The sequence below is a fragment of the Silurus meridionalis genome, chromosome 6 (genome assembly GCF_014805685.1).
Source record: "Silurus meridionalis isolate SWU-2019-XX chromosome 6, ASM1480568v1, whole genome shotgun sequence".
Classification (NCBI taxonomy): domain Eukaryota; kingdom Metazoa; phylum Chordata; class Actinopteri; order Siluriformes; family Siluridae; genus Silurus; species Silurus meridionalis.
In genome coordinates this window covers 23,171,963-23,195,315 of record NC_060889.1, presented here as the reverse complement: position 1 = coordinate 23,195,315, position 23,353 = coordinate 23,171,963, and the positions used below count along the sequence as shown (strand labels likewise).

Sequence of the window (23,353 nt, the reverse complement as noted above, 5' to 3'; positions counted from 1 at the left end):
TAGGTAGTCCTATTTAGGATTTTTTTAGCAAGTAATTCAGTGTTCTTGTTTCAGGCTACATTGTATAGGGAATAAAACACATCAGGGTGTACGGTTATGGGGCAGTGAAAACATTGTGTTATGACGCAGCCTGATATAAGCAACATTACTCCATCAGTTTAACCATCAGTTTATATTCATAGTACCAGAACATTTGTTTCACATATCATAATAAAGACATAAATAAATAATATAAATAAAAACTCAGTATCCCACAGATTATACCATGCCAATAAGCATTCCTGTTCTTTCTTTTGCACACCTTGGAGGACATGTGGACTTGAATGGTCTAAGGATTAAAAAATAATTGTGACAGTTTAAGATATGAGAGACACCACAACGCCACAGTTTTCAGATGTACTCTTTTACATTTTCATCTATTTATTTATTTATTTATTTATATTTTTATTCATGATACAGGGTAAAAATAACAGTTTAATGTAGCACTGACTGAATCACCTTTATAAACCACTTTCTGATATTTTCCTGGTAATTTTCCAGCTGTGCAATTTCAGATAACTGTGTGCCTGTGGTTACAAATATGGAAAAAAGTTTTCATTTGGCAACAACCAATCAAATTTTAAGTGTCCATTTAAGTGCAGGTCCATATATTCACCCAAACCGCTTAAAGTCTCAGATCCAGATCTGGTCCACATGCTTCAGATTTTCACTGTAGATTTGCTCCAACTGTCTCTTATGAGTGAGTCTTAGTGGTGTCACATCTCTGTGTCTCTGCAAGCTTCTGTGGATTAGTAGAGATCTATGTGTGTTTCGCTGGTTTTGTTTAGAACCAAGTTTCAGGACTCAAACTCGCTGTCGCTGCTGACCGATATGTCAGGTGTAGAGGCTCTGGTGTCCTGAGGTCCTGAACCCAAGCTGCAGTCGCTGTTCTCATTGTGATCTCTGGATGAACATTCTGGAGAGCTGCCAGAGGGAAGAAGAGCAGGGTCTTGTTGTAGTCTTAAAAAAAAGAAAGATAAACAGTGAATTATTAAATGTTGTGAATATATTTTGCCCTTAGAATTAATTTTAACCATAATCACTCATTGAGAACTGAACATTTAGGATTACCCGAAATAAGTTTAGGTTGTGTACCTGTTTTTGGCCGATGCTGCTCTGTCTCGCTGACGTCTGTTCTTGAACCAGTTTCCAACCTGTGTAGGCGTGAGACCTGTAGCCTGGGCCAGGTGACGTTTACGCGATGGGTTTGGATAGGGGTCTTGTAGGTACCATTCTCTAAGCAAACTTCGTGTCCTTTCCTGAGCAGCATAAAAAATTCAGAATGAAAAGCTTTAGTACAAATTGGGTCTTTTGTAACAGATTCAGATTAACAGAGGTCTTTATGCTGAATGATCAAATTCTATGAACGTTGGTAATCTTTGCTAAAAATAACTCATTTCCCTTTTGGCATGTGTAAATGTAAACACCTTACTTTTCTCCTCACTGACTTGCTTTTTAATTCTTTGTATAGCTGTGATTCAAGTTTGCTGATATGAGATACTTCTAAGGTGACCCAACAGCAGTAACAATGCTGACCTCAAGGTGGAGACAAATACTATCTGAGTAGGTTCTAGAACCCTACCATAGAAAAATCCCCTGTGATTGCAATTATTTAACAAGGATCAGTAAAATGTTTCTATTGTTTTCTGTTAGTGGGACAAAGTCTAGGATTAATCCTGAAATGTGTTTAATATCCTGGATTCTACACAGATTTATGAAACCTTTATAGACCAAGAATCTTGTTTATTTCAGTAATCATGCTGTGGGTCATTATTAACATACATATTCTTTCATTGTTTTCTGTTTACTGCATAACATTATGAATCTTATCTACTAGACATTTATTCTTGATCCATGTTAGCCACGTTTTAGAGGACACACTCGGACTCTTGGTGTCTATAATGCAGCAACCGAGTTAATCTGACCGTGCATTCGTCTTACATGGATTATCATTGTCTACAGCCAGAGGAGAGAAACGACTCTCAATTTAAAGGCAGAAAATCATCAGGGCCAGGGGAGCTTAAATACCACAGGAGGTCCTTGACACAAGAGGCTTAAAGAGGATTTCCATTGATTTCTTTTTTTTTTACATTTCTGCATAATTTGATCATTGAGTAGTAAACAAAGTCATTCAGATTGTTTTGACTAAACATTTACTGAGTCAGAATTAGATAGATAGATAGATAGATAGATAGATAGATAGATAGATAGATAGATAGATAGATAGATAGATAGATAGATAGATAGATAGATAGACTTTTGTTTTTAAGTCTGATTTACTTATTCAGTTTTATTTGTATGGTGCATTTAACAAGCAACTTTACAGAGATAAATAGGTTATAAAATATTAATGTACATGTTAGTGCATTTAGGTTTAGTGTCTATAAATTGTCCATTTTATGTTTATAACTTTAAGGCAAATAATAACTCTTTTAGATGTAGGTAAGAGGAAGAAACCTTGAGAGGATCCATCCTCATCAGTGTGGCACCGACTGTTCGTTTATTATAGTTCATCATGGTGAGATACAGCACTGCTCATGTAAATTGTGGTCCTAAGCCATTGTTGTAGACTGTTAATATTAATTAAAGTCCAAATCCATCATCATGGTTCTTCCTAATTACTGAGGATGTCTGTTTCATAAAATGTCTCACAGTTTTCCCACTTTAAATAAATAATTTCAGTGCATATCCATGATGAAGGACGTGCAGAAACAGACAGAGCTGGAGAATTAGATCAGGTTACAACATTAGAAGTAGAAATTGGAGCAGATGGATTCTAATGGAACAGATGGAACTAAACGTCTGTTTTGCACCACTTACGCATACAACTTTCGATGTGTTAATTAAAAAAATCCAGTCTGTTTTCAGATGAGAATGTTACTCTGTCATCCATAATCAATGAAAATGAAAATCAGCCTCGAACCTGTCCACCTGAAAACCTTCCTTTCCTATTGGAAGACGCAAACACAGACGCCGTGCTCGTCTATTGGGTGAAATGGATTACTTGTAGAAACTAATCAACTAAATATGTAATGCAAAGTTAAATATCACTGCAGTGGTGGTGTGTATTACCATTGCAAAAAAAAAATGAAACTTGAAATGGCTTTAAAATGGTACATTCTCTATATACAGATGATTTCACATGTTGTGTGTATGTTAAAGAAACAGTTATTGGCCTAAATGTCTGTAGGCTACAGTTTCTGCCTATTCATATGCCTACATTGTATAAAAACATAATCTTGGTTGACAAAATGATTTTGATTTGGTGTTCTTTCTGTTAAACTCATGCTCAGTTGATTTCAGATCATGAATCCAAAGGAGACATGCCAAACCCTAATCTCAGGTATTTTACTAGGAATAATTGAAGCAACTCCAATGCACAGTGTCTGGTGCCTTTAGTATTTACCTTGAAGCAGTGCGTCTTCTGCTCGCCATCCCAGATAGTGCGTGGGAGCGGGAACTTCTTGCGGATGCGGTACTTCTCCACGGGTCCCAGCGGCCTGCCGCGCATGCGCTCGGCCTCCCGGTAGTGCGCGTGTAGCCACAGGTCCTGCAGCTTGGCGTGGGAGTCGCGCGTGAACCTGTGGCTTTGCAGGATGCGGTAAAGCGCCTCGAAGTCGCCGCCATGGAAGGCGACCAGAGCTCGCGCGCGCATCACCGACTCGTGGCGATGGAGCGCCTCGCCCGCAGAGCCCGGAGTCGCCGCCGGGAGGGACCACAGAAAGCGGCCCAGTCTCTCCATGTCCCCGGTTTCTTCAAGGTTCTCACACACGCGAGCCACCTGATCCGCGGTGAACATGGGCAAAGGAAACATGTTCTTGTCCCCCTTCTTATAACTGATTTAGTCTTCAGATCCAAGCGCCAAAATGGTTATATTTTGCGCAGAGTTTTGCGCATCTTTTTACCAAAACGCACACGCAAAAACCTGATTGAGAAGAGAGAAAACAAAGCCCCAGCTCAGGACGTTTGTTTTACTAGAATGCGCTGGTGTGAGTCTGCGTGTCAGGCTGTGGTGAAGGAGAAAGACCAGAAGTCGTGCGCATTTATAGTCAGGGCGCTTATTAGCATCTGTGTAGTTGTTTTGAGAGGGGATTATACGCCTCGGTCATTAGGCACTTAGCAGGGGGGAGTGAACACTGAGGTGACCGACTGATCAAATTGCTCGTTAAACCCTGGAATACATTACATTTTCGGATTGCTAGCCACATGGTAATTGAATTGTTTTAGTGGTGCGGGTCGTGGTGCAGTTCAGACCCACATGTTGCATTCAGATACAGTGTGTGGGAATGCTTTCAGTTCTGAGAAATATTCCAATAAGAAGTAAATAGTTGATCTCTGTGGCCCTCCAGAAAATCAGGTTCTTGTTTTTGTTGAGTGTGATGGGATGTTGGTGGCTGTTAGATAAAGAATGGGGGGCAATTTGTATTCGAATCAGAGTGTGAATTGTTTGTTAGCTTAATGCCTCGAGGGAAGACTTGAACCTGTTAGACAAAGTCGCTGACAGAAGATCATTGAAAAGACCCCAGGCCTGATCTTTCTCCACATGTAAAGTGCTCACACTTTATTTTAGATGTCATGAAATGTACATGGACACACACAAGCTGTTTATTTAAAAGACACGTTTTGGGATTATTTTTTTAAGATTTGAGTCACAATCCTGAGAAGATCTGGGTATATATTCTGTATAATCCCTTGCATACTTCTTCTACACTCGGCCATCTTTAATTGGAGCGGGTGCTTTGAGACGCACGTCGTTTAAAGTGGTCCAGATTCCCCCTACACCTGCCTGTTTAATACTGTCCAAATTAATCTGCACACTTTAAGTTACACCATATCCTCAGTCACCCCGATACAGGATACCGTCTGTGCACTCGCTGTGGTGACAACATGGCTTCATCCCAAAGTACACACTAACACGCTGTAGAGAATGCCAAGGCTCCAGATTTTACATCGTCTACAGTGTCGGAATGTATAAAGTGGGTTTATTTTTTAGCATGCTGTTCAGTCTATTTGTTTTTGGATTGGGATGCAGTGGGATCTCCTCATCACCCTGATATTAGTGAGATGTACTGACAATGCTTAGTGAATAATGTCTAATACCTGCCTACATTCCCATACAAACAAGCATGTATTTTAGATGATGAGTAACAGCTACAGTATTAATTAGTGCATTTTATATTTTTCAGGTTAGAAAATATTCAGGTTTATATATATATATATATATATATATATATATATATATATATATATATATATATATATATATATATATATATATGAAAACACAGGCAATAGTTTAGGTGAAAAAATAAAACAGATGACATTTTTGAAGAATAAATGAACATGATGTGCTAAGCAAAAAATAGATAACTGGGCTCTTTTAAAGCATAATTATATATATATATATATATATATATATATATATATATATATATATATATATATATATATATATATATATATTTGTAATATTTATTTTTTTAATTTTTATTTTATTCATTAATTCATATTATTGGATTTGAAGTCACTTGGTCCACTGGATGCCATTCAAATCCAGGGCACCACACACACACACACACACACACACACACACACACACACACTCAAGCATAGTGGCAAATTAAATTAACTACCAGATTACCTACAGTCATATTTTAGGATTTAAGAGTGAGGACACCCAGTAAACTGAGCACAGGAGGGCTGGAGATACTGGAGCTGTCCCTAATGTACCAGTTCTCGAGGTTTGTTTGGTTGTTGGTTTATTTATTTATTTATTTCATATAGATAAGGTAAATGATAGTAAAATGATATTATTGGAAAACACTAGTTCGTAATGGTTTGTGTTATTGACTGCATAAGCAGTAAATCAATTGCTATCCCAGAACATATGGAAATAAAGGTCATAGTCAGGTAAAGGGTTACTGTGATTGACATTAAGGGGTTTTATGCTGGAGATTTTTTTACTATTCACAGCATGTGAGCATACACTTTTTTAACAAAGGAAAGAGGGAAACATACCTTAGTTTAAATATGTATCAAGTGTTAAATAAATAATTTTTGTATGCTTATTTTTGGACAGTTCTGGGTAAATGAATACAGTTACATTATATAGTTAGTTATTATATAGGTTTGTGTCTCAATGTATATCTGTTTCTTACATTTCTGCAACTTAATTTTGTAAATAAATATGCAAATAGCAATACGCATTTAGATAAGAAATGACAAATGTCTCTCGCACACTAATTTACACACACACACACACACACACACACACACACACACACACACACACACATATTCAAGTAGCTTCAGTGTAAATCTGCTTAACTGCTCATAAGCTGCTAGAATGATATCATTATAAGATGTGGGTGTGCGTGATGTGCAACATGTGGAAAAGTCGACCCTGTATTGATTTTTGGATATTTACTTGTGTTTAATAATTCTAGGTTTAAAAGATTGGAGTTAAATCACTTTCAAGTTTTTTCTGTACTGATCACCCACAGATAAACAAACTAACAAATGTAGAAATTAAGAAAGAAAGACAGAAAGGTACACTGAAGTACATTTCAACTGCTTTTCTTGAAACCAGTAGTTATAATTGCAGTAACATTGTATAATAAAAATAATAATAATAATTATTATTATTATTATTATTTAAATAGGAATGTATGTATATTAGGGTTGGTAAGATTCACCGATTTGTATCAGTGCATCTGCAAAAAAGTTAACAATGTGATGCATCGACATAAAAAAGTGTGCATCGGATAAAAGTTGGCATTTGTTTTTGATTGTTTTAACATATTTGCACATGAATAAACTATTTATTTATATATAACTAGTAGTAGATGCACTATACTTTTGTTACTTAGAAAGTGACCAATAATTTGTGACCAATATTTTATATCTAGATTCATTTCTTCTTGCCATTTCTCAAGACCGAGGAATGCCCTAAGAGTCGCATAGAATATAGATTAACATGGCAGAGGTAGATCTGCAATTTCCTGAGACAGAACAGAAAAAGAACATCTAAAGTCAGAAGGCACTTAAGAAAATTTATGATTTGCTCTCTGTCTAAACCAACGAAATACAATTGAACTAGCTGTACCATAGTGAATTGCATCATGTTTTTCCATTGCATCGAATTGCATTGTTTTGAATCAAATCGAAATCTGACTGCATCGTAATGCACATCCCTTATCTATATATTGAATTGAAATAAAATCAAATGTAATGTATTGTACATATAATGATATAAAGGACCACATCTAAATAATAAATAAATTAAAACAATTAATACTATTAAATATTTTACAGTTAGTTCAGTTAGTTTGTTACAGTGTATGCCATTTTTGTGTAAAAAAGTTGAGTAAAGTACAGAGTGTACAGACTGTAGTTGATTACTCTCAGTTGTGTAACTCTGTAATGCTCCATTGTGCAAACTGAAAGATTTCGTGAGATTTGAAGCGCTCCTACCCCCTCGCCCTGTTTTACAGACGTCACTATGGAACCCCACTTGGCATAATTAAATAAAACAGGCTTAAATTCAGGTCATTCTGCTTTCAAATGAGCTGCTAATATTGCCACCAGGCAAATCAAGTCTGGTGGGGGTGAAGCAGTTTTACCACAGCCTGAGATATCCACAATTAACAAGCCGCTGGGAGGAGAACTAATTAGTGTTATCTCCTTATCACCCAGGCTTCTCTTATTCCTGAGTCAAGAGAGTCACACAATTACAGACTCTTACACTGACACACACACCGTCAAGATGCTAACACCCAATCACGCTGTAATACTCTGCAAATAGGTAATCACCTACTCGTTTGCACCTGAATGAAGGCCTTCTCTTGGCCTGTAATACCCTCCGTCCCAGTCCTTACCAGCAGAGCTCCACTGAATGGCATTTAGCCACTAAAGCACTGTTTTACTTCCCCTCCTATTGTTACAGTGTGGAAAAGAAAAGATAAACTGCTTTAGCCATGGTAAAGGGGGCTGCGCAGACGGGACAGTAAACAAGTAAACCGAGCAGAAACAAATATTGGGAGAAGGATGCTAAAGGAGGAGGAGGAGGAGGATCAGGAGAGCAGTCACAAATTACCATGAAACAGGATAGTTGTGTGGTATATTTGATTGTTTTTAATGTGTAATTAGTTTATCATTAAGATGCACAGGTTCTTAATGTATATTGTATATGTAACAGGAAAGAGTTAACAGAATTTTACAAGAGGTATTGAAAAATAAGCCAGACTCTGTGGAAAATGTACTGACCGGTAAAAATAGGATACTTTTTTATGCAGATTTTGCAGTTTAATTTTATTCTTTGAATAAAAGTTTATTTTTTGGCTTTTTGGTTGATACAAATTGAGGTAAAAGGAAAAATATCATTATTTAGTAACTTTTTTATTAGATTTTTTTCAAATGACTGGACTGTTTTCCAGAAAGTGTTTATTTTTTCCCATGAAAAATCATTTAATATAGAAAAAAAATACAGTAAAATGTATTAGAACCTTAATATAAAAGTGATTTACATTGCATATGGAACTAATTATATTGAACATGCCAGTCAGAACTGATATACTCATATTGCATATAGCGGTACAGACACATCGTATATTTAAATTGTATAATTTTATTGTATAGCAGACAATGCAAAAGTAAAAATGGTACTATTTTAATTTGACTGTAAATGCTTGGGACAATGAATAGAAACATACACTATGTCTAAAAACATATAGTAAAAATCTTATAAATGTTCAAAACCTTGAAAACAACTCATTAACTGTTTTGTGGAAATGTGCAGCTCATTGTCCGAATGGAAAAAAAAAACGTCATCTGGTGATTCATGAAACAAATACCTCATCCTTAGTTGATTAATAGCACTAATCAGATTAGATTACACTTTTCTGTGTAATGAAAAAGATTAGGTTACTAATTATATCTTTAGTGCATAATCACTACCTGTTTACATGTTACTTCAGTATAATCCTTCCAGTATGTTCCTAAATGAGCACAGAATATAATATTGAAAATTAGTCCATTCCCGAACCAGGATTTGAGGACTAATGTAAAAAGTAATGTAGCTTTATCTGGTGTTAGAGAAAAAAAAAACTAAATAGTTGAGCGCTGAAGTAAGCAGAATTTGGGAACACTTACATAACAGTATTCATAATAAAGACACAAATTATGATATTTCTTTTTGTTTTTTCAACATACCAAAATAAACAAGAGCGCATGAGCAGCTGTCCAGATGTTGGTGAGCCATGTTTATTGTAGCCCCAGAGGCTTGTTGTTGATTGAAACGAGTGGGACCTGGAGTGTTCTCCTGCTGTGGAAGCTTATCTTTCTCAAGGTTTGAGATGCTTTTCTATTCACTACGTTTGTAATGATTTGTTAATAAAATCACCATAGATAAATTTGTGTTAGTTCATACTAGTCTGGCAGTTTGGTAAACAAGGTGTTTATACATACTTAACTCTAGAGACTGTTGTGCTTGAAACCCCCAGGAGATAGTCATTGTCTTAAATATTCAAACTAGCCATTCTGACCCTAGCAAACACATTAATGTCAAAGTTACTGAGGTCACATTTTTCCCTACGTTAGTATTTTATATGAACACTGACTTAAGCTCTTTTATATCTCCATGGCTTAAAGCATTGCACTTCTGCCATATGATAATCGCATAAATGAACAGGTTTATAAATCACATAACAGCAAATCATACATTTACTTAAGTGCCTTAATTGACTTCTAACGCATGGCCCTTTCACAAACATGCCTTTGTCGTGCAAAAAAAAGAATAAATAAAACCAAATGTTCTTTGGCTGTTCTGTCTCAATTAAGATGCAGCTCTACCTCTGCCATGTTGATCTGTATTTTATGGGACTCTTAGGACACGCCTCGTTCTCTGTAGTGTTGTGAGCCATCATATTCAAGTAGCAGCAGTGGTTGCTGAAAGATCCCGTTTGAGTTTATCTACATATAAAATATTGGTCACAAATTATTGGTCACTTTTTAAATAATACAATTATAGCGCATCTACTAATAATTATATATAAATATAATGCTTTTGATCGATGCAAATATGTTAAAGATTATGCATCGTGATACAATTGCCAACTTGAATCCGAGGCACACTTTTAAAAATCTATGCATCACAAAATTCATTTTTTACCATCCTTAATACAAATACATGAGTTTTAGCTTATAATGACTTGTCTGTTTCCTCTTTGATCTTCCAATTTTTCTCCTTTCTGGCGGCTCCATCCATCAGCATTCTCCTACCGATATAACCCATGTCCCTCCTCTGCACATGTCCGAACCATCTCAATCGCACCTCCCTCACCTTGTCTCCAAAACATCCTACATGCGCTGTCCCTCTAATAAACTCTCTTCTAATCCTGTCCATCATCGCCACTCCCAATTAAAACCTCAATATACATAGTTTTTCATTCCCCTTTTCTCCAGGCTCTTTTCATCCTGCTCCCTACTCTCGCCACAAATCACAAATCATCCAGAAACATCATAGTCCATGGAGGTCCATGTCTGACCTCATCTGTCAACCTGTCGATCACCACTGCAAACAAGAAAGGGCTCAGAACCGATCCTTGATGCAGTCCCACCTTTACCTTGAAACTGTCTGTTGTTCCTACTGCAGTCTCACTTCCTTCTTACTAATCTTATATACTTCCTGCTTATCTCTAATTATCCTCATTTATCAGCTGCTCAAAATATTCCCTCCACCTACTCAACACACACTCCTCACTAGTCCATATGCATCTATTATTGCTCTAACCTGCAGTACATCCTTCCCAGCTCCGTCTCTCTGCCTGGCCAATTGGTACGATTCTTTTTCTTTTTCCTTAGTGTCCAACTTCTCATACAACTTCTCATATGCTTTTTTTCCTTGGCTTTTGCAGTAGTTGCCTAATCATCCAGCACCTCTTCACCACCACCTCCAAAACCATCCTACAGATCACCATCTGATGCTGTCTAGCTACACTGTCCCCTGCCAACTCCTTACAGTCTCCAATCTGCCTCAGGTTGCATCTCCTACATAGAATGTAGTCTACCAGTGTGTACCTTCCTCCCCTCTTATATGTCACCATATGATCCTCTTTCTCCTGCCATTTTCATACTTTTAGCAAAATCTACCACCATCTGCCCGTCCACATTCCTCTCCTTAATGCCATACCTACCCATCGCTTCTGTTCCCTTCACTAACATGAGCATTAAAGACTGCCCCAATCGCCAATCTTGCATTCCTAGGTACACCATCTACCACTACATCTAGCTCACTCCTGAATTTTTCCTTCTCCTCCATCTCACAACTCACTTGCAGTGCATAAGCAATGATGACATTTATCTTCACCCCTTTAATTTACAGCTTCAATTTTCATAACCCTATCAGAAACTCTGTTTACCTCCACTACACTCACTGTACTCTTTCTTTCCCCATCACTATTACATTCAGCAAGGCAGTTGTCATCTTTGCGGTGTGTTTAGGTCGGTATTTTGTTGGAAAACTGCCATGTGGCCCAGTTTCTGAAGGGAGGGCATCATGTTCTGCTTTAGAATGTCATAGTACATGATCTAATCCAAGTTTTCCTCAATGAACTGTATCTCCATCATCTTAGTCTCATCAGACCACAGCACATGGTTTAAGTTATTTGTGCTCTTGCACAGGTTGTCTCCAGCAAATTGTTTTCAGGCTTTCTTGTGAGTCAGCTTCAGAAGAGGCTTCCCTCTGGTACAACAGCCATGCGAACCAACTTGTTGTGGTGTGCGGCATATTGTCTGAGCACTGACAAGTGGACCCTCTGCTTCTTCACCCTCTACAGCAAAGCTGTCAGCACTCAACCATCTGTTTTTTTGCAGCCAGCCTCTGCATCTGATGCACAGCAAGAGAACTCAAGTTCTTTGATCAACCCTGGCAAGGACTGTTGCTAGTTGAACCTGTCTTGAAAAACCTCTGTATTACCCTGGGCACTGTACTGTTACTTAGTTTCAGGGTGTTACTGATCTTCTTATAGCTCAGTCCATCTTTGTGGAGACCAACAATTATAATTCTCAAATCTTTAGAGAATTCTTTGCCATCCAGTGGTCAGTATGAGAGAATTGCACTTAAAGCACCAAATTTTAACAGCTCTATTACAAGACCCAAATTTGTATTGTCCTGTCAAGCAGTGAAAAACATGAACATGATGAATAGGACACGTGGCTTTGCATGGTTACACGACATGCAGCTATTATCACTTAGGGTGTACTCACCTTTGTGGCCAACTATTTTGACAATAATGGTTAAGTTAGTAAATCTATACAGTTATATAAGCTGCACATTGACTACTTGATATATTTTCTCTTTAAAAGATATACTAAGACTACCCGGTCTGCAGTGGTCAGTATCTAGCAAAAGTGGTCCAGAGAAGGGACAGTGGTGAAGCGGCGGCCAAGGCTCATTTATGCACGTGGGAAGTGAAGGCTGAGCGTTGTGGTTTGATTCAGCAGACAAGTTACTGTAACTGCTGAAGTAGTTGTTAATGCTCGACAAAAAGTGATTATACAAGATTGTTGCCATGCAATAGTTGAATTGATGTCCATTAATTACACACAAACAAAACTGCAACATTGCCATTGAATTGTGAGAAAACTTTGGACATGAAACCAGAGTTAAAGTGACCTTTAAACAGACTTACATTGTTTAAAGCATTGTTGCTCATTAGAGCTGCCTGTGCCTCTTAGCAAGTCGTCCAAGGCCACATGTCTTAGTGGCTCTTTGATACAGGTGTCTCTGCTGCAGATTTAGAAGACAGACACCAGGTCTAATGCTCTATTAAATGCTTACATCCATGGCCATATGTCCTAGCATGGTGAAGTTAGGTGAGGTAGTAAATAACAGGGTGAGGAAATGTTATCAGAAATAATAACTTATAATGTATGCCTCTAGTGATTACCATATGCTCTGAGCATATTTGTCGCAAATGTTCACTTTATTCAACAGACTAATGAGTTTTTCTTTATATGTTCTGAAAAGGTTAAATCCAGGACAAGCTGTAGACACCAATTAAAACCTTATTTTTCCACTTTCAGAGTGTGTTTTACAAAAGTCACACATTCCAAAAGAAATCATTTATTGTATTCTCTGTGAAATGTATACTCCAGCATGTTCTATAGTACAATTCTACCTCAGAACAGACAACAGTGATGTACTAAGTAAGGGAAAGAGGCAGAACCCCTAAGATTTAACTGCTATGATATTAATTATAATTGGATACATTTTGGTCTCAATTGTTTTCATTGTCTAGTATAAGTTCTGTATTGGTTTTACAGCTAGATAACATTTCAGGTGCACATTTAAGGTGCACATTTACTGTTATAAAACCCCTAAATTTTGGAGCATGCTTGTGTAGCTTTTTGATCAGACACAAGGGCATTAGTAAAGTCATTTACTGATGTAAGTTGAGGAGGCCTGGAGTGCGGTCTACATTTTAATTAATCTCAAAGGTGTTCAGTAGGGTTAAGATCAGAGTTCTGTAGAAATCCACTCAAGCTGTTTCACTCCAACCCATGTTCACGGAGCTCACCTTGTGTACTGGGGCATTGTTATGTCATCCAAATTCCTCCTATACTATTGCCAACATTGTGTTAACAGTTTGGGGAAGAGCCATATATGGCTGTAAAAGTTAGACGTCCCATTACTTTTGTCAATGTAGTGTAGACTGACCCTGGATGTGTGTGGGAGGCAACACTACCCTCTGCACAACTGTTCAAAATGGTGAACCACAGCTGTGCTTTGGTTGAAAACCATGATCCTCGGTTTAAATCCATGCTTTTATTTTTGGACTGTGTAGATGTAATTCACTATAAAAAAAAAAACAAAGCAGAATCTCATTGGTGGTTCTTGGAATTTGGTCTGTTTTGCATCACCTGGAATTATAACACTAAATTATCCCAGCTAATGAGATTCTCAGAAACACTTTATAGCAAATCTGGATTGCTTTCTGTCTCTTATATTCAAGAATATTTCATTGTACTAGACAATAAATAATGGCTTAAGGAAGTGAGTAGGATTTCCATTTCAGTCAAACATATTAGTCATATTAAGAAAACCAAACAGGCTTTGTTGTCTGCAAGTACTTTAAATCTAACTGCATGAAAGTACTTTATTATGTGCTGCCTCATAAAAACACTGATCAGTTTACTGAGCCATAAAACTGACCTGAGATCAGCTTAAAAGGTCACAGGTGGCCAAGAGCACCATCCATGGGCAAGGCACCCCTCCCTGCCAGCTCAGTTTGACTAATCTGAAGGCCGGCTGCCTCCTGCTCCTGTCTAAGGGGAGGCTGTTGCTAATTGTTTGTGTCGTAAAGCTCTATGACCTGACTAAATCTTGGTCTCCAAAGCTGCCAAGATAAACCCCACTTTGCCTTATCAAACCTGCTTAATAAGGATCGTTATCCACAACAGCATCCCTAATTCCCTTCATCCATCCCTCCTCAACATGCCTCTTGGTCATATTCTTAGAGAAGGCAGGGCCCATGGCGGGAAAGAGAAAGAAAGAAAAGTACACTGTGATTAGGAAGACTGGGAATTTTAGGCAGTTTCTGCAAATAACAACTTCTCTTGTGTCATTACAGTGGAGGCCTGGCCAAGATCTCTGGTGAAATGAAATGTCAGATGTAGGTAGAGCTTCTTAGTGTATGCTAATCTCTGTGAAATCATGTGTCCACACACACGTGTCCATCTAACACATTGCAACCCAGTCCAACCTGCCCAATCATTTATAAGTAAGTAGTGACTTACACATTTTTTATACATTTTGTACAAATGGACTACAATCGGTATTCATAACTTGTCCACTAGAAGTAAGCAGCAGATTTTTTTCAGTATGGCACTGCATCGGTAGCTGCTTCATATGTATCTTTAACGGATTGTTTCATTGGCTGTGCATCGAGATGCGAATCGCATCTTCCTCAATTATGGAGATGCACATCCTTAATATTTTTTATATCAGTAGCACTGCTGGTGTAGGTACAGTTATTGGCTGCTCTCTATATGAACTTTACCTTCATTATATTACTGAGCAAATGTTTTGTAATTCCATCAATATCACCATTGTATTTTTGGAACATTTTAGTCATTTTAGAGCGCAGTGATAATTTAATTGAGGTGAAGCACAACAGTAGCAGATAAAAAGTAATCAGTAAATCAATTTACATGCTGGCGTACATCCCGGCATCCTGTAGTCATCTGCTGCCAGAATTCCATTGGCACATTGTCTATCTGTCACTCAGATTCCTCAGGCAGTAAGTGCAGATAATGGGATCTGTGTCACTGGTGTCCAGTGGCATTTGTTTAAGAGAGTCTAAACAGCAAGTGTGTGTGTGTGTGTGTGTGTGTGTGTGTGTATATATATATATATATATATATGTGTGTGTGTGTGTGTGTGTGTGTGTGTGTGTGTGTGTGTGTATGTGTGTAAGAGACTGAGACTGTATTATGAGCTTCTTGTTATTAGACCAGTGAGTCTCAGGATTGTGTATGTATAATGTGTATAATGCTGAATCAATATAGCTGTAATCGGGTGTCCAGAAAATACTAGTAAAGTATAGAAAGCTATAATTTATACATCTATCATGTCATGATCATGACGTAGTAAAGACTATGGCCTAGTTAAATATTAATGTTTTTGTTACAAAATACTTCTTAAGAATAGCTTGTATAATAGCTTGTATCTTCCCTTTTCTGTATTCTTCTAGGGGAAAAAAAAAAGAATTGCATGCCAGATTTATTAGATGTAGAAAATTGTTTTTAAAACGTGTACAAAACGTATAATAATCTATGGAGCAGATTTCAAGAATATGATGTTATTTTGTATTAAAAAACTTTCCTTCTTACTACTACAAGACTGTACTTATCACAAACCTAATTTAGTTTGCTTGTACAGTATAATACATTTTATATAACCCATTCACCATTACATACTAGTCCTCTTATATCCAGAACTGATTATTTGCTCATTCATCTTCAGGAAGTGCTTTATGGACTCTATCTACTGAGATAGGAATACAAAACAGCTGGAATGTGAGTACTGTTCAGGGCACCATTCACACTCATTGACACTGGGGGTCATTTAGAGTAACCAGGGAGGACACTGAGGACCCAAGGGCCTCCTCAAAGAAATAAATAGTAACAGCACACAGCAACCAGATTGAGAGCACACCCATCACCATGCTTCATTTGGTTACAGATGTTGTTGGCAGCACTCGCTCCAGAAGAACATCTCCAAAGAAATGATGTGAGGATGTGACGGAAGGAGAACCGTGTTTAGTACTTACCATAAAAACACATCCTGCTGTAGTGGTTGTTGTTACCACTGGTGTTCTTGATGTTTGATTTCAGACTAAGATACAATTCTGGATCAGATCGGTACGGCCATAAAACTGATTGTTAGCCATAGTTCCTTAAAGACTATAAATGTATAAATATTATAGTAATATGCCATATAGTATATACAGTAAATACAGTATCTATAATACTTAAAGAGGAACGGCAATGGGATCTTCCGCTTCTTTAAACCTTCCACGCAGGTTCAAAAGGCGATTTGAGAGCATTGGCTGCGATCATGACTAAAAGCATAATATGGAATTTTTTCACTCCAGTTAACAATGATGAAGCTTCATGTGACATTTGTCAAACAACGTTATGCCACTGTGGCAATACCACAAATATGACGAAGCATCTAAAAGTAAAACACCCTATAGAGCTGAGAAGAGCAGAGGAGGGAACACAGACATGACCCCCATCTTCTGGCTTGAGTTCTTTAGCAAAATCCTTCCAGAGCAGTGGACATTGTCCAGGTACAGAGTAGTGATAAGGTTATTTAAATCCAAAAAATCATATACATACATATATATATATATATATATATATATATATATATATATATATATACACATACATACATACATACACACACACATATATATATATATATATATATATATAAACAACATTTTTATTAGCCTACATCTATATGTGTTACCTGGGGGATATTCTTAATGAAATCATTTATATAGTATTTCTATTATTATAAGAAGTCATGTCTATTGCAGTTTATTTAATATAATTAATGATGGTGATCAAAATACACTATTAAATCACTCATTAAAATATTTCATAGAAGTATCGGTATCTATCAATGACACTTGTCTTGAAAGTACTTGGTATGGGATTGAAAAGACAATTGACATCACCCATCCCTAGATGTGTGTGCTAAATCTGCAAAAAATAAAGACTCCTTATAAATATGAAGGATGCAATATTTTATAGGTACCCAAAATTAACGAGATTGGCCAAAAGTGTGTGTTAACTCGGGTTTGGACGGGGAACCCTAAGCTGTGAAGCGGCAATGCTACGGGTTGCACCACCCGTGATGTGCTATTACAGTTCTTTAAAATCAAAGCATTGCAATTTATATGGATTTACAGAAGCCAAAAAATATTTGATACTAGTTTGCCCCTTGATTGCATGTCACTCTATTGCCCCCTACTGGTCCTCTCACAAATAAAAAGTCTGCCTAAACCTGTCAATTAAACACAACTAAAACACTGTAAATCACAGTATGGTTAATAATATCACACAGCTCAACACCACACCATATCCATACACGCTTATTTCTTTATTAGTGTATAATAAAACAGCCTGTAGCTACTTACAATTCAAGCATTACTCAAATATTGACAAACACGGTATAGTGTCATTATATGATTTCCCGCATCGAAGAAATGAACACAATCATTTCAGAAATACCGTAAAATAAAGTCTACAAATGGACACAACGGCACAGTGACAAACACACTAGGAGAAAAAGGTCCCCACGTACACTACTCTCTGCTGTTAATACAGTGGTGCTCATTGGCCATTGACAATTTGCTCCAGTTGTAGTGGATAACACTGATTGGCATATAGCAGTGGGAGTGAAGAAATAATAAAAATAATAATAAAAAAAATAAATAAAAAAAATAATTTTAGTCATAACAGAGCATTCAGAGACACATCTTTAGAAATACAATGGTTTATGTAAGAAAAATGGTACGAAAAGCAATAAATGTCAACAATTGCTATTTTTCTGAAATCGAATTCTTTCTATCTTCTACACTGCACATTCATTATCTTCTATAGTAGCTTCAATAAAACCTGGTTCTTATAGTGTTATAAATTTTGGATGAACATCTATGAGCAGATATAGATTAATTTTTTTATGTGGCCAGTTTATCAGGTATAGTGACACAGCGTCCATACTCCTTGCCCTATGAATTAGCACATTTTCCATAAAGTGAATCAGTCTCAGTACACCAGTAACACTTACATGGGTGTTTGCTGCGTTGCTCGCATGGGATTAAAACATCTGCTGATATACTGGCTATTTTTTACACTAGTGATTCCCTTGTACCACAGCAACAATGTGTCCTTTAAATGGACACCCAACCAGTGTTTTTTATTCTGTATATATTCATAATTTTAATATATTATATATGTAATACATTGATAACTCGTCAATCAGGAATGGATTAAATTGTTATCAGCAAATCCTGAGGTAAAAATAGTCTGTTATCTTTGATATAATCTTTTATATACAACTTCACAGGAAATAAAGAATGATGTCTCATGTTCTCATAGGAAAGTAATTAACATTGGGCCAGAATCACGGGGTTACTGTTTCCATCCGGATGCTCGTTCTTTTTCTTATAACAAATCAAGCATAAAAAAAAACACCAATGCTGTATTTTCTGACATTCTCATGATAATAATAATTATATGGGGTTTTAATATCAGTTACCATGAATGAACTTACAATTAATCACACCATTTAGACACAATAATCATAATTTCAGTTGTTTTTTCAGGGTCTCACTTCCGTGTGTAATTCTAGACAAAAACGTTATGACATGATACACAATCCAGACAGCGATTTTTGTAAAAAAAAAACTAACAGCACTTTGTTGGACAGTGTTTTAGAAAATTGTTTAATTTTAGGGAAAATGTACCTGAATAGTTTTGCAATATATCAAGTTAGTTATCTTTGTTCTGATTTACTGTTCGGACCTTTGGAGAAACACCCTAATCCTACACTAGGTCTTTAATTCTGTGGACTGTAACAGGGTTTATATGCATTATAACCATTTACAGTAATGCTTTCTCAGTATTTTTGAAAAAAAAGTGGAGTAAAATAGCAAAACTCTTATTAGCATTTAATTTTTCATGTTTCTCATCTTAACTGAAGCTTTCGTAAACAGACTGAGAACTTTCACATGGATGTCATTTTCATTTGGATAATTAAATCGAATATCCTTGGCATTGTGTCTCATTTCCAGTGTTACATTAACATTACATTACATTACTGTTCTCCATTCAGTGTAGTACACGTTAACAAACAATATATTAAATAAGAAACGCCACTTTTTCTACACCTGGATTGTCACATACTATTAGTACACCTTAAGTATGCAAGTCCATGTTATGTGCCAAGATGTCAGGACATCAGTAACTGTAACAAAGAGTCATTTTTTCAGTTTGTAATATGTTACAATACTCACCACTTTTGCCTCTGTGTGTTTAATTGTACCTTAAAGCTGCACTAAAGAGGACCGGGTGTTTCTCAGGAGATGCTGGCCTCAGCATTGGTGAGGGGAGTTGGGGTATTTGTTTTTAAGACCTTCTTTGAAGCTGCGGAATAGCAGGCGGTTTCGGCGGTTCTCCTCGTCCTTGCGGCTGTGAAAGTCGCCCTGGAGCTTAAAGCCTCGATGGACCACGAAGGCATTATTCACCACAGAGAACTTGAACCCTGCCACATGGAGCTCACAGGCCTGTAAGAGGACAAGGAGAGAGGTGAAAAATAGAGTGAGTGTTAGAAAGTTCATAATTCTTCAGATGAAGGTGTTTGGATGTTTAATCCGTATAGTTAATTTCTGGCGAGGAATATTGTTCAAGAAAGGATGTGGTTCTTGTGAAAAAAGAAAAAAAAAAGAAGGACGCTGACCGAGAGTGGATTTTACCAATACTGATAACCGATTAATCAACCTACAGATTTTAAAATAGATTCTGGATTCTGCAAAATAGTAATAAACTTTATTAAAACATAAAAAAAGAACCGAATCATGGAAATCTGCTAAATTAGTACAAATATATTAATAAAAAAAAATAAAACTATATAATGAATAAATTGTAAAATATAATATAGTGCTCTCCGTGCAGCGCGCAGTCTCACGTGTAAAAACAAACAGCATCAATTCTGACATTTTAGACCTTTACTGTGAAGGTCAGCTATAGTATAAAATTACTGTCATATAGTTGTATACATTTAAGGCGTTTAGCAGATTACATTTACAGATGGTACGCTAGATTACAGACTTGAGATAAATCAGCCTACAACTCTGGTGAGAGGATTTTTCATTTATTTTTGGTAAAATACAAAGCAAACCTGGAATAGTGCTAATTTTAGTGTTTCAGGAAAGGGAAGGTCTTCATCCGTCACTTGAAGATAGCCAGGTACTCCGCTGTTCAGACAGCTAGGGGAAGTTCATTCCACCATCTCGGTGCCAGAACAGAGAAGAGCCTTGAGGTATACTTACCTCTTACCCTGAGAGAAGGTGGTACCAGTCGGGCAGTGCTGGAGGATCTCAGACAGCGTAGTGCAGTGCGAGATGTGATGAGGTCTCTGAGGTAAGATGCCGCTGGTCAATTTTTGGCCTTGTAGGCAAGCATCAAGTCGTGCAGCTGCATTTTGGATCATTTGCAGTGGATAAAAAGCGTTCAGGGGAAGACCTGCCAGCAGAGAGTTGCAGTAGTCCAGTCTCAAAATGACAAGAGACTAAACAAGCACCTGAGCAGCCTGTATGGACAGAAATGGTCGAATCCTTCTGATGTTGTAGAGAAGAAATCGACAAGAACGAATCACATTAGCAACATGTGAGGAGAAAGACAGTAGTTACCCCAAGGTTGCGAGCGGTGGCTAAAAGGAAAAGCAGAGAGTTATGAAGAGATATTCTGAGATATTTTGAGATCCTGGTCTGAAGATGAATATATGAAAGGTGTGTTGGAAAGCAGACCACTTTTTGAAAACTGAAATGAGTTTAAATGGAAATGAGTTTAAATGGAAAGGTCAGATTTTTTCCCCATTTTGTAGTTGGTCATATGATACATGTAGTTAAAGTATTTAAAATAATAGATTAAATAGGTGAAGTATTACTTTAAATTAATTACTCAATTTTGGTAAATAAATAACTGCTCAATGTCAGTAATAGTGTGTAAAAACAGTTTGTATGTTTTTTTACTAGAAAAAAATTCTTAGACATCCCTCAAACAGTTACCCTGGAAAGAAGAAATTAAGCACATACACTTTTAGCATATGTTATATAACTACTATCACTATTGTTGTGTTTCCAGATGGTATTAGAACTCACTTGACTGATACGGTTGAAGCCGTATTGTCTGAAGTTCTCGTCATACAGTGGTACCGATTTGGCCCCGATGTAAAAGGGCTCCCATGGGTCAACCCAGTTGAGTGTATACGCCACGTTCAGAGGTTCGGTGCTCTTGCTAACCAGATTAATCCAGCGGGAGTAGTTGGTAGGTGCCTGGCATCGTGGACAAAGTTCCTCATAGAAGGGCCTCACCTCACCGACCAGGTAGAGCTGCGCAAGCTCGGATTTCGTAGCAGGTATCTTGCGTGTGTGCCTAATTTCAAACGCAGGCAGGACCAACACCTCGTCCGGGGCCGGCTCGTGCTTCATCAGCATGATCACGAACTGATGATGCAGGTCTGCGCTGGGTACCATGTCAATGTCAAGGACGAGAATGTAGGTGGCGTCTGTGCCTGTCCGGGCCACGTTGCGGAGAAGGTTGTTGGGGTAGGAGATGTTTCGTCCCATAGCGTAGTTCTTGTGCTTGTCCCGGTGCGATTCAAGCTTAGCAAAGACACCAGGACAGCCTTGCTCTTCAAGTCCAGCAAAGTGCTCCCTGTCTTGCTCTGGGAAGCTGGCCGTCTCCTCCGAGTGGCAAACCAGGTGGAAGTCCACCAAGGCTTGTACACGTGGACAGAAGAGGCTGAGGGCATAGACAAGCGCAGTGGCAAACTTGACATCTTGGCCATGAGCGAAAATCGCCACAGAGAGCGGATTCTGCCAGCGTTCAAGCAACGAATCCAAATGGTGAAGGTTGTTGATGGTGGTATGGGTCGCCAAGGCCAGGTGATGGGATCTTGAATCTGCACCCAGCTTCTGGTTGTTGGAGAAGTCGCTCTTGATGAGGTTTTTGTACACACGGTATTGGCCACTGCTATCGAAGATCCCTCCACTGGACAGAGAGTATCTCAGGCGTTCCCGTTTAGAGTTCTTCTCATTGGTTTGTGCGTTCTTCTTGGAGCCGAAGAGCTCTGAATACTTGTACCGCTGCTGCTTGCCATGCAGTTTGGACAGGAACGACAAGTAGATGAGCTGCAGCAGGGCTACAATAAGCAGAGCACTCAGCACCACTTTAAACACCGAGCATTTTTTGAAGAAATGCATTCCAAACACTTTGTCGTTTCTCTAGAAATGAGGCATGAACCAAAACTCTGATCTGGACTGCACATTGGATGTGTGAAGGACCAGTGAAGAATTAGACAACAATTCATGCACCAACCTCACCATCAACACCCATTATGTATCTACAGCTACGGATTCTGGCGTTTCCACAGTTTCGACTGATTTTACGCAAAACGCCATCCCTTTTCCTCCCCTCGTGAATTAGATCAGTCTGTTAACATCACCCCAATATTCCCAATCCAGAAAGAATTTCTTGATTATAAATTATGACAGAGTCCTGCTATTTTCGTCACCATTTACGAGCATCTCCTTCTCTCATTATAGTGCAGTCCTTCGTGCTGTGTCGCAGGGTTTTGACGTCACTCGTCGTTATTTATAGGAAAAAATAATTTCGCGGATTTTTGGAGCCAGTGGTATGTTTTGTCAAACACGTAAATGAGCGAAATGTCAAGAAATCAAAAGTAACAATGTGATTGGAATCAGTACGAGCGCGTTTATGATAATAGTACAGTTAAAATAGCATAGTATGTCGTCTGTGTAGTATGTGAGACGAGGTGGCCGAGTGGTTAAGGCGATGGACTGCTAATCCATTGTGCTCTGCACGCGTGGGTTCGAATCCCATCCTCGTCGATAACTTTTATTTTCATCGGTTTAAAATCACGATTAAAAATCCCCTTTATCTTCAAAATGAACTAAAAAAAGAATTAAATAAAAGATCAGCGCTAATATTTTAA

At 37.7% G+C, this 23,353-nt stretch overlaps 2 protein-coding genes and 1 non-coding gene across 4 annotated transcripts; 1 reads left to right on the top strand and 2 right to left on the bottom strand.

Annotated features, from left to right (window-relative positions):
* Window positions 1-397: 397 nt before the first annotated feature.
* Window positions 398-4,084, bottom strand: six7 (SIX homeobox 7). Of its 2 annotated transcripts, none has more exons than XM_046850969.1 (3): window positions 3,446-4,084; window positions 1,135-1,298; window positions 398-963 (listed from the first exon to the last, which is right to left on the bottom strand). In XM_046850969.1, the coding sequence occupies exons 1-3, from the start codon at window positions 3,851-3,853 to the stop codon at window positions 837-839; spliced, it is 699 nt and encodes a 232-aa protein (XP_046706925.1). In that variant the 5' UTR covers window positions 3,854-4,084; the 3' UTR covers window positions 398-836. The 2 variants fall into 2 exon arrangements, with proteins under 2 accessions (XP_046706925.1, XP_046706924.1); XM_046850968.1 differs by having other exon boundaries at window positions 398-999; window positions 3,446-4,079.
* Window positions 4,085-17,692: 13,608 nt separating this feature from the next.
* Window positions 17,693-22,962, bottom strand: b4gat1 (beta-1,4-glucuronyltransferase 1). The gene is made up of 2 exons (XM_046852678.1): window positions 21,498-22,962; window positions 17,693-19,901 (listed from the first exon to the last, which is right to left on the bottom strand). Exons 1-2 carry the CDS (start codon window positions 22,599-22,601, stop codon window positions 19,710-19,712), a joined length of 1,296 nt encoding a protein of 431 aa, XP_046708634.1. The 5' UTR covers window positions 22,602-22,962; the 3' UTR covers window positions 17,693-19,709.
* A 205-nt stretch (window positions 22,963-23,167) lies between these two features.
* On the top strand, window positions 23,168-23,249 carry trnas-gcu. The gene has a single exon. It is a non-coding gene; the product is annotated as a tRNA-Ser (tRNA).
* Window positions 23,250-23,353: the final 104 nt, after the last annotated feature.